General features: G+C 44.3%; 1 protein-coding gene across 2 annotated transcripts in view; it reads left to right on the top strand.

Moving 5' to 3' along the window:
- The first annotated feature begins 6133 nt into the window (after window positions 1–6133).
- The window catches only part of SYN3 (synapsin III), a 186327-nt gene continuing 180713 nt past the window's right edge, over window positions 6134–11747 (top strand). For both annotated transcript variants that reach the window (XM_009332980.1, XM_009332981.1), the window contains exon 1: window positions 6134–6450. In XM_009332980.1, coding sequence (XP_009331255.1) covers window positions 6134–6450 — 317 coding nt within the window. The remainder of the gene's footprint in view (window positions 6451–11747) is intronic.

Genomic DNA, 11747 nt, shown 5'->3' with positions numbered 1-11747 from the left:
AGGGAAATAAGAAACGGAGACAGTATGCCAACTCAACTGACTTTCAGATGGAGATGGCTCTATAGTATTCAAGGATTAGCACAGGATTTCTTTGCCCTATACTGCCCGCTCCAGTTGAGCTGGGTCTGGCTTTGCTGATAAGCAAGTATTGATATTGAACAGAGACAGGCCACAAAAGGCCTCTCTAAGCCCAATGACAAGGGGATATTACCACAGAGACAACACTGTAGCCGTTAGGTGCCAACAGGATTTCCACAGTGGGGATAAAACAAGGAAATAATGTATTGTTTCCAAAAAGTAGCACATCATAATTTGTTCTTGGGGGTATTAAAACGATACAGTATTATCATAATATTCAGATTTATTTTTCACTAGAAAATTTTTCACTATTGTTGATGGCTTTAGTCGTCTTCCTTTGCAATCTACTTGAAAGCCTGAGGATCTTACAATGGCATTTTGTCATTTTAGAGTCTTTTTTTTCCTTCTTCTTTTCCTCGCCTGCCATTATGAAATAACAGGCAAAAGGGGAAACAGACTAACTCATTTTCTGTGCTGGGTGTAGCTCTTGAGAAATGGTCCCATTTGCACTCAGTTTGGTATGCACACACCCATTATCTTCAGGACCAGATAAGGCAAACCCCCTATGGTGAAACTGCTGTATAGATAGCACTGACAGCTTTGCAAACTGAAAAAAAATAAGATGTGTGAAGCCTAGACTTTTCCAGTTAAATAGCCACCCAAGAAAGTAGAGAGGATTTTTTTAAGTTCTACAAGAATGCAGCAATAGCACAAGAGAATTGTTCCACCTTTATATGTATCAGTGGCTCAATGAAGCATGTTGAAAAGTGATTCGTTTCTGACAAAGAGACCTCCTGGCATCTCTGAGGATCTCTCTAAACAGAGAAATCAGATGCACAAGACGCTGACTTCTTGTGAAAATCCTTAAAGAGCACATTTCCAAAGGAAATCACTGCTGTGGTGAAAGGTAATAAAGAATTTGGGAAGCAAGTGAAATTCTGACACAACAGGGAGCTTAGACTTTGGGTAGCATCATTGTCCTGACAGTGTTCTGTCTTTGCTCCCCTGCCCTGCCACTCCTTCCAGCTGCAGGGTCCTGACTTCTTGCAACCACCTCAAAGAGACAGCACAGCTCTGCTGGTGTCAGCCATAGCAGATACACAATTTCCAGAGGTGTCTCTGGCACCAGCATGCACAAACCCCTCTCATTTCAGTTGGAACCTGTGCTGTAGTTTTACATGTTTTGGAAAATTTCCACCAGTGTCTACATTAGAGCTGTATTGCATTGCTGATGCTTGGGAAAGCTCTCTGCAAACTGAAGACCAGCATGGAAACTCTCTGCTTTCTTCTGTTCTTCAGGACAGCATACAGTCTTTCCAACCTTTACAGTTTTTGTATATGCTTCACGTATAAAAAATGTGGGGGGTTTCGTAGGGTATCTTTTTCCTTTTCTTTTTCTAACCCCTGTTGTTTTAATTTCCTGATTTATGGAATATCAGCTTGCATTGAAAAATGCCAAGAAACGTTTGAACACATGAGCCTCTTGAGTCCAAAACTGTAGCAAGTGAGGTAAAAACCTGACGAAAGTTCTAATTAATTTCAGAACTAATTATTTTATTCTGCTTTCAATTCTTATGCTATGCCAAGCTTGGGAATGTTGAAGCCATTAAGGGTGAAACACTGAAAGCTTGACAATAATAAAAAAATCTCTTGCTTTCCTCTTTTTGAAAATATATGTGGAAAGCCATCTGGCTGGGTTTGGAGCTTCCTAACATGGCTGTCCCTCCAGAGAAGTCCACTCCCACAGTGTGTCAATGTGCCTGAAGTCAGAAAGGGACACATGGGAATACCTTAAAATGCTAATGTATGCTAATGGCTATCCACAAAATGGATGTAAGGGGTATTAGTACCAGGTGAGGAGCATCCCCTCATCTTTCCATCCATCATGGGGCAGAAGTAAGTGTGTAGTTCCCTTGTGGTGGCAAGGTGGGAGGATAATCTCTACTATTGACATCCGTGTCGGCTTTCCATCTTGCCACCCCCAGCATTGCTCCATTCAGGCTGTCAAGAGCAGGAATCAAATGCAGGTTGGCGTGGTCATGTCAGTTCATTACCTGATGGCATAGATAACAAGCTTGGGGGAAATCTAAGCACAGTTAACAGATATCAGCCAATTGAGTTTTGTTCCCTCTGGATGCTACCGCACATTAGAAAGTAACCCAGCAAGAGGTTTAAGTGAACATTTTGTTCTTGTTTTTTAAAACATGTCAACAAGTTTTCTGAGATAACTTGCATCTCTGCAGAGTATATCCTTGAGAAAAAGCAGGTAGGTGCCTGGCTGCTGTCAACGTGCTGAGGGAGCAGATTGCTTACCCTCCCTTGCCCTTCCAAAAATATCAGCCAGGAAGTTTAACTGCGTATTAGTAAGGGGCTGATGGTGCCAGCCTCTTTGCTGTTGTTTTCAAGGTCAGCTCTAATTGACCTTGCTCTTGCTTCATTTAGCTGCTCACATCGTTTCCTTTTGATTCCCTGACTGTGCTCTCATTGTTGGGATTTCCGCGTGTTCCTGCATTGTCTTTTGGTTAAGCCGATTGCCGCTTATTTCCTCCCTTTCTGCTTGTGCCTTCTCCTTCTCCTCTCCCCCTCTCTCCTGCCTACGTTCTTTTCTCAGGACTCACTCATTCTCCTATGCCTTGTTTATTATTTCCTCTTCCTGAAATATAGCCCAGATCCCCGACCTGCAACTCTACAGCCCAGATGCCCACTGTTTTCCCAGCCAGCTTTCAGGAGCAACTGTTTCACGCAGCAGATTACTCCTGTGTGGTGGGAGGCAGTTGTTGTACTCAAGCTGCTGCCTCTACTGCAAGCAGCCCGTGGGTTGTATTTCAGCTGTGCAGGGGGCTACAGGCCTTCCTATGGGCACATTCGTGCCTGGCACAGCATTAAGTAGGTGACGTGTCTCAATGTGAGCCATAGGGAGCCCCTGGTGTGCACAGAGGCAAGGTACAACTTGGTGGTGTAGAGCCAGCAGCTCTCCTACCTGTGGCTCTGGCGTACACAGTACACTGAAGGGCACAATTTGGGAAGCCCTGTTGCGGAGGAAATCTGCGTGCCTTCCAGGTGCATCACAGGGTACTCTGGCCCTTCCCAGCTCTGGGACACCCTACGCCACATGCCTCTGCGCCCATCTTCCACAGTGCAGGGCAGAGCAGAGACATTTGCCTGTTGCTTTACTTGCTGATGCTTTGCAAGGAGCCCATGTTCTTTTGGAGAGTGCAAATCTCGCAGAGGAGGAAGCAGCCATGCAAGCGCTTGGCAGTGGGGGAGAAACACTTTCAAGAGCATGCAAGTCCTGCTGGACCCTGTCCCAAGGATACTGGCTTGTGAACAAAGCCTTGTCCAGCCTGTATGGCTGGGGTCAGGTTCCCTCCCGTGGCTGAGAGCTGCCACAGCAGGAACCAGCAGCTCTGCGATGCTGTGCAAAGCATGCAAGGGACAGGTGTCTCGTGCTAAAACCACTTCTCCTGAGACTGGTATCGAAATTACGTCCCATCTCTTGCCAGTTAATGCCAAGGTCCTCCAAGAGAGCACGTCTAATTGCTGTACACAGTAACGGGATAGTCATTTGCAGCCCTTCTGACAGTAGACAGATCTCTGGGATGTTTCTCTTAACCAGGACCAGACCTACTCTTGAGTGGACTGTCATTAAAGTGAGGGGATTTTTCTTATTTGTGTTATGCAAGGTAGAAAACACAGGTTCCTGAGCAGAGGACAGCGCAGTGCATTTTTACCCAGCCTGTAGTATATAAATCCCCCAAAGTCTTTGTCGGCTCTACCACTTTGATCATCCCGGGCAGGTAACAGTGGATAGCTCTGTGCTGGCACTCACAGTTACTGCAGTAGGACATGAGTAGGCCAAGTGTTGTGTGGGTGTGTATATGAGGTGAGTAGGTAGCTCATAATTCATGGATACTATATGTTACCTGCTTTTTGGAACAAGTGCTGCATAAACAGTCGGTGCTACCGAAGCGCTGACCAGTGCACGCGTTTGCTGATGTTGTGCAGTCACCGGGCGTGCCAGGACCGGGCGGGAAGTCAGCACAATGCCTCAAGATATGTTATCAATTGTAAATGCGGCAGGAAGTCATTAAAGATTTCCTGAGCTATTCCCTGGGAAAAGACTACCTCCAGGCTCCAGCAAAGTCAGAGGACTTGTACTGCCAGGGCTGAGAAATCAGAAGAAAAATTGCTCTAATAAGCTGATGTCAGCAGCTTCAGCAGGGAGCCCTCTGCTCCAGACAAATCCTGTGCCCAGGGGGTTGGGGTGGTGATGGATGACAAGATTTAGGGGACATGTGCCAAGGGGCTCTTTGTAGCTCACTTGCTCCAGCCAGGCTCACCTGAGCCTCCCTAAGACTCTGGGGGCTAAGAGAGGTACAGACATAGACAGGTCTGAATCCTTCATCTCTAAAGCTTTGTAAATCCCTATAGGTGAAAATAAGTGGCATCTTATTTTAAGAAAGCTGTTTGGTTGCTCCATGAGCTCTCAGCCACAGCCTCAGGAGGCAGATTCACAGACGCTGAGCTCTCTTGGACCAACTAGGCAAAGACGATTTCCTGCCATCAGGAGGCAATCAGAGACTGGGACAAGAGCGTGAGCAATGAGGGAGGCCAAACCAGGCAGGTGAGAGCAAGGAGCCCCAGTATTTGTAGAGGACTCATTCAAAAAGACTTGAAGGGGGTTGAGGCATGATTTAATGATGATACCAGGAATTCATGTGACTCGTCTCACCTGATGTATGGGATAACTCTCACTTTCATTGCTGCAGATATGTCTGTCTTGAAAAACATTTATGTATTACCAGCAATATGTTTCTATCTTTTTTTTCCCCCCCTAAATCTCACCAACCAGCCTCTGGTCAAGACTCAAAGGCTTACTATGCGGATAAAAGGTCTTGGGGAATTACTGTGGAAATCTGATTTCTGGGCTGTGCCTACAGAAATTTAAAAAAAAAAAAAAAGTAACTACTAACTCTGTGAGATTATTTAACTGCTGAAAAACTTAGTGTTCTGGGTAAAAACAAAGTCATCATACTATGGTCAAGGGAAAAGAGCCAGATAGTTACATTTCAGTGTTCATTTCCTCACTGGAAAAGATGAGCAGAGTAAGAGACCTTTCTTCGTAAAACAAAATAAAACAAAACAAAACAAAAAACCCAACAACAGCAAAAAAAAAAAGGTATGTGAGGATTAGGCAGCCAAACTTCCAGTTTTGAGTACCTGCAAAAATCCTACGAGTGAACTTGTAAAATCAGATAGTCTGCGATGTCTAGCAACCACCAGTATGCACCTGGCTCACAGTCTAATTTTGAGTGCCGAGAGTAGCAGGGACAGAAACGAGTAGTTTGAACTTGATCAAGATGTGTATGGGGATTTTTCCACTATTTATTTTCTACATGCTATTTCAATTTAGGGCATTTGTTCCTTAAATGCAGAGCCTTGCTTACAAGCCTGCCAAAGGTGATACAACTTTTTAACCTGTTGGATCATTTACTGGTTATTCTGTAAAAAACATGTTATTTCTAACACACATAATAACAGAAATAAGCTGTCTCTCCTTTGAAAATTAACATTTAAGGTTACAATAATTTTTCTTCCCCTACAGTGAAGAGTTATAGAATTGTTAGCCCCTAAGCTAGTGTAGGCTGGTCTGCCCCAACTTGAAAATGTTTTGGGATGAGAGAGCGCCGTGAAACGTATTTTGTCCTCTATCTGCTTGGCTGTACCAGTGTAGCATACTGCATAGAAACCAGTAGTCCTTTTTCCTCTCATTGTTGATTAAGGTACCCATTTAAATGGCCAGAAGAGTTTTTCTTATCTCAGACTCACAGTATGTATCTCACATATACGTCTTTGATTCTCTTCCCACAGGAGAGAAAGAAAATATAGCTGAAAAACAAAGGCATATTTCTCTAGCAGGATTTCAAGGGAGAAAGCCTGCCTGCCTGGACTGCAGGGAGGTACCCTACACACACAGAGAAACATTCCCCAGGACTGGTGACACCGTTGTTCAGCCCCGCTCTTGCTGAGAAGGTTTCCACACAACGTTTCAACAATGAATTTCCTCCGGAGGCGTCTCTCAGACAGTAGTTTCGTGGCAAATTTGCCCAATGGCTACATGATGGACTTGCAGCGCCCCGACAACTCCACGAGCTCCCTGGTTTCTCCTGCCATGGAGAGAAAGCATCCTCAGCCACCACAGCCCTCACACTCTTCCTCTACTGGCACCAGCATCTTCAGCTCCATCTCCAGTGCCATGAAGCAAACCACACAAGCGGCCGCAGGACTAATCGACCACTCAGCGAGCCCCACACCACCTGTGGCCCAGAAACCCAAGATCCTCCTGGTGATCGATGATGCGCACACGGACTGGTAAGTCATCATGGTCCTCCCTGCTGAATTCAGCTCCACAAAGTTTGGGGGATGAGAGGGAAGTGGGAAGCACGGGGCATCTGCAAGGATGTACACAGATACTTTCACATCTAGGTCACCAACTCTGGCCCCAGGTCGGTGTCTGTCCAGTGACTTGCGTAAATGTCAGAGTAAGCTTTTCTCATTTCTTTCTTGAAAAAAGAGTTCATTTGGCACTCATTGGCAAACTTCTTTATAGTCTCAGTATATGAGCACACATAGAGCATTCTTGGCTCAGCAGGCTTAGCTGAGCTGTCACATCTACCAATGGTCCTAAGAAGGACACCATCACAGCTGAAGGTGTGTTAGTGATGCGGTTCAGGACCTTAGCTTACTGTTTGTACTGGCTCTAAAAGTGAAAAGCGACTCAATCTCTCCAGCTCTCAGTCTCTTTTGAGCTTTTCTCTGGATGTAAATTTGTACATAAATTACAAAAAGATAACCCAAGCTTACTACTACCAATAGTAATGACTGGAGTTAATTTGCTGGTCAAGGGTCCTTAACCTGCTAATCATAGTGGCTATTGGCAAAAGTCTCTCAGGCTCAGCCAAGTCTCAGATTTGTCTTGTTCATGCAGGTCTCTGTTTACAAACAAAAGTTTGGAAGTTTGTTTCCTGTGATATTGGGCAGCAGAAGACACTTTCCAAAGGATAGAGGAACTGAAGTCTTCTGAAATGTTAGAGAAATTATTTACTGCTTGCTGTGTGCACCCTTTCAAAGTTGGCTGGTTTAGAAAGCTTTAGGCAAGCTGGCCAAGAGACTTATTTGGGGGAAAATCCAGAGCACGTGTTGAGGAGATGCTTGTTTCATCTGCCAGCTTGTCACAACACAGAAAAAAGGACAGGGTCACACAAGCAAGGGGACTGTATTGAAGACCTCAAAATGAAAGAAATTGCGTTACGAGGTCTTGGCCAAGGGAGATTATTTTATTGTTCTTTTCATCCCACGCCACTCTTCAGTAAAGTTGTCACTTTTAGTCTTCCCTGCTTTCCCAGGAGAATGGGGACAGGGTGGCACCTGCCTCCCTGGGTGTATCTTCACAAAGCAAGAGCTTAGCTCTTAGCTAAAAAGGGGCAATGACTGAGTACAACTAGGTCAGGGTTCTTCAGCCAACTTGAAGTAAGAGAAGGAAAACAGTGGGACTTTTCTCAAAGGAAAACCAACTTTTTAACTGAGTGGGAAAGTCCCTGATAAGGTGGTTGTCATATCAAATGTTTCACCGGCCTACTGTCTTTTATCACAGTAGCAGCCTCTTAATGCCAGATAGTTTAGTCAGCAACACCAGTCTAGCTCAACCCTGATGTCTCCTTCCTGAGTGCACCTGCAAGTCTCCCAGAAGGCTGATGCTCACTAACCTCCATCTCTGCTTAGCATTTTTGCAGTTCCTTGAAGATGCTGCCAGGTGGCAGTCCCTCAACATAGCATCCTCCAGCTAGGGCTGGGAGTGCCTCTAATGCACAGCTCTAGCATCTGGGGCTTAGCCGGCACTACTTAGTCCAAACACTGTAATCAGAGAGGAAAGCCCTAGCTCAAAGGCCAATCTAGTTTTTCCTTGAGATTAATGGTACTGAGGGTAGTCTGGGCAGGGGAAAGGATGAGGAGGGGTTGGACTCTTTTGCAGTGTTTTCATGTTTTAAAATACACACTGCATTCAAATCCCTGCCTTTATATCTCCCAGCTGCTGTTCTGTCATGCAGACTTCGTGGTCTGTGAGCTGAGCTCGCCCAAGGAGCTGCAGGAAAGAGCAGCTGGGAGATATAAAGCGGAGGTATGGCTACCCGTGCTGTCTTCACTCCTCCACTCATGTGTAAGCACTCTGCGCATCCTGCTGTCTTGGCTATCCCTCTGCTGTCTATAACTTAGTAGTTTCTATACATGATGGGGGACCCCTTTCATCTCTCCCAGCTCTCCGCCTTTATCCACAGGCTTGCAGATGTCAAATAATGCTGCTTGCAAAGGCTCCCTGCCTTCACTCTCTCTAAGGTTGTGAGGGCATTGAACAAAATTAGTGTATGCATTCATTACCATATCATGACATATGTATGACATGAAAACCAAGGAAACAACATTACTAACCCTTGCCTGCAACAGATTTCCATGGCTCTTTGTAGCATGGACAGAAACACATGCCTAGAAACTTCCCCAGCCTAAAGGTAGCAGGTGGTCCTTTCTGGGAGAGCGTACCAATGCAACTACTCCAGTGGGCCAGGAGTGCTACTTGGCAGTTGATTTTCGTGTCTCCAGGAAACTCAGTGAGCCCTTGAGAGCAGCACTGGAGAGCAGTGGCTCCATGGCTCCATGGATGTTTATTCTTGGTAAGGTACTTCTGAGCAATGCCAGTCATCTTCTTGGTCTCAGCCAGGGTGTTATGTGAGCTCAAGCTGACCAGCTCAAGGCAGCAGTGTTTGCCTTGTGAGAGCACAGCTGAAGAAGCTGGTTATCCAGGGATTCTGGCTGTCCACTCTGCATCACGTATGGAAACAGTCCCAGACTTTGGAGGGTGAACAACAACCTATTGTTACTTCTGTGCTGGTGATTTTGGGTTTGGAAGAAGCATCAAGTTTGCAATGCATTTCACCTCTGCCTGCTCTGGTTCTTGTTACTTGTGAAACCTTTGTATTTTGTTTTCAAGGAACCCTTTTCCTTCTCCTTTTGAAACAGTTAACTCTACTAGAAAAGATCCCCAAGAAACAACTACTGAAGCGCTACCTTTATTTTAAAGGCAGGGGGCTTCCACAATGCCTCCTTGCCCCACAGCAAGTTACATGGCGTTACAACAAGGACTAGCTTGTTCATGGACAGGAAGGGTGAGAGACAGTGGGATCTGCCATTTGATTTCTCTTCTTTAAATGAAAACACCTTCTCATAATTGGAGACTGTAGCAATATTGCCAAGCCAGACATTAATTTATCATCACTGTTTGTATTACAGCAGAGGCAAAGAGCTGAAACTGTGGATTAGGGCGAGGTGTTGCACAAGCGCGTGACAAAATGCTCTAACAACCCAAATAGGCAAGTGCATGTTGAATGCACTTTAAAGTGACAAATGGCAATCCTTTCTATTTTTAAGGAGTTCCTATGTCTCTGATGGCACAGTATAGCACTCAACTTCTCTCAGAGGTCTGGAGGAAGCAAAGAGCATCCATGGAAATCCATGACCTGTCTTCCTCCATAAAATCCTTACCACTCTTGACATGCAATGTGCTCTGGTTTATTCCGAAGACGAAGTACTATAAAAACAATGTGAGCCCCACAGAATACGATCAGCTGCTTTCTGCATTAGCAGCAGTAAAAGAAAGGTACATTCTATTAAAAGCAAGGGAACTCGCCCAGCTTTCTGTTAAAGTGGCAACGTTTTGACAAATTTTCCATCCTTCCCTAAGACCCGGCCCTAGCACATTGCAAGGAAGCACACAGTGAATCTGCCACATGCAGGATGTGCACAAGAGGAACACAACCTGTACGGCTCCCTTGTGTTCCTGGCTTTGACAGGCAGCCCTCAGAGTCACCCACAGCAGTGAATATATCCATGCATTGGCACGCTAGGGAAAAACTCTGCTTCTCTTCAGTCATTAGTGGCACGTATCTCAGCCGGGTAGCCTCCACCCGGAGAATGAGGCACCTTCTTGTGGGCTGGGAGTGTCTGTGCCTTGGGAGACTTCCAAAAATGCATCCACAACTCACCTACAGCAGCTGCCAGAAAGAAGGAGCTCAGACATGAATACATGCACACGCACACACGTGCAAACACACAGCAAAAGGGAGTGGGACCATGAGGAAGGGGGATGGCAGGACTCCATGTAATGGCAGATGGGCCAGCTCCGGCAGCCTGACCTCAGCCAGGAGGAAAACATCCCACCTCTGGCAACTTCCTCGCCCAATGTGCTAGTAAGTAAAATCATGCTTTTGCTGGATTGAATTTCTCAGCGGATCAAACAGAGTTTAGTACTGTGAATTGTTAACCCCGATCCTCTGCAAAAGTGCTCAGCTTTCTAGCCTAATGCTTCATGTTTAAACAGCTTATTTGGGAAGTGATTAAGCACAGCTAAGGCTCCTATCAACAACGTATGCTAAAAACATTGCTTTTTGGACCAGACAGTATAACAAAGTTGTTCTTGTTGCATTTGTTAGATATCTTGGTTGCATTTGTGAAATACCTCATATCACTTTTCAAAGCCATTGATGTGTTTTGTCCAAATTTCAGGCCATTTCAGGTGCTAACAGTGTTACATGCTGTCTTGCACAAAATACGTGTGCCCTATGTGCAGCAGTTCCACACGCAAGGATTGTGCCATGTTTCACAGAAAAAAAAAGCCACGGAGGGTATTTTAGGAGACACAAAATTGCATTGTTGTTTTCCCATTATTTACTTTACAGCCAAATCTGCCTGAACATACTGTCTCCAAAAATTTAAAGATGAAGGAAGAGAAAAACTGTCATTAATACTGAATGAAATCCTCTTAATACATCTGAAATGGTTCTTTGTATAAGAATAATGTCATGATTCAGGTCTAATTATGGACTGACCTGACAGGATTACTGTTTTATACTGTTCTGAGGAAATTATCGACCCTTTTTTTATTAAAATAAAACTATTTTTACTTCTGATAGTACATGACAATATTGAGCCTTAAATATGTCATTTGTCAAAAAATATAATTGGTCAAATAATAACAGTCTAATACTGAATTTTAGTAACATGGGACTTCCTAAATCCTATTTTTTTTTGCAAGGAATTGCTTTTCAAAAATATTCAATGAGTGCTATGAGTCATTTCATGCTTTCAGTAGGCTGAAGATGACATACTAAGGCTCCCATTCACAGGAATATTTCTGTACCTAACTCAGTTAAATACAATGGGAAGTTTTGGACTAGCTTTTGGCTTTGGACTTCATTATAATTTATCTTTATTATTATTATTCAGAATTGATACTTCAAGCTTGACCTCAGGAATTTGCAGGTTAAATTGCAAAGTTTTGTCTATTTTTCCTGATAAGAAACTCAAAATCACCTACCATGGTGGTAACTGACAATAGATGATTATGAATTAGCTTTTATTATACAGGGGTCACCTCTTAAGGTTTCACAAGTTCTGTGCAACTATGTGGCTATAATCTGAAAAAAATTACAAGTAAAATCTATGTTTTCACAAATCTGGCTAAAAAATTTACATTTTCATCATTTAGCCATGTCTACCCAGGACTGAATATTTCTGTTCCTATAATTCATGCCAAGTGTGACTTGAGGGCAAAATTCCAC

Source organism: Pygoscelis adeliae, unplaced genomic scaffold (genome assembly GCF_000699105.1).
Source record: "Pygoscelis adeliae isolate BGI_AS28 unplaced genomic scaffold, ASM69910v1 Scaffold38, whole genome shotgun sequence".
NCBI lineage: Eukaryota > Metazoa > Chordata > Aves > Sphenisciformes > Spheniscidae > Pygoscelis > Pygoscelis adeliae.
The sequence above is the reverse complement of the archived record's forward strand: the minus strand, read 5'-3'. Positions and strand labels throughout refer to the sequence as shown.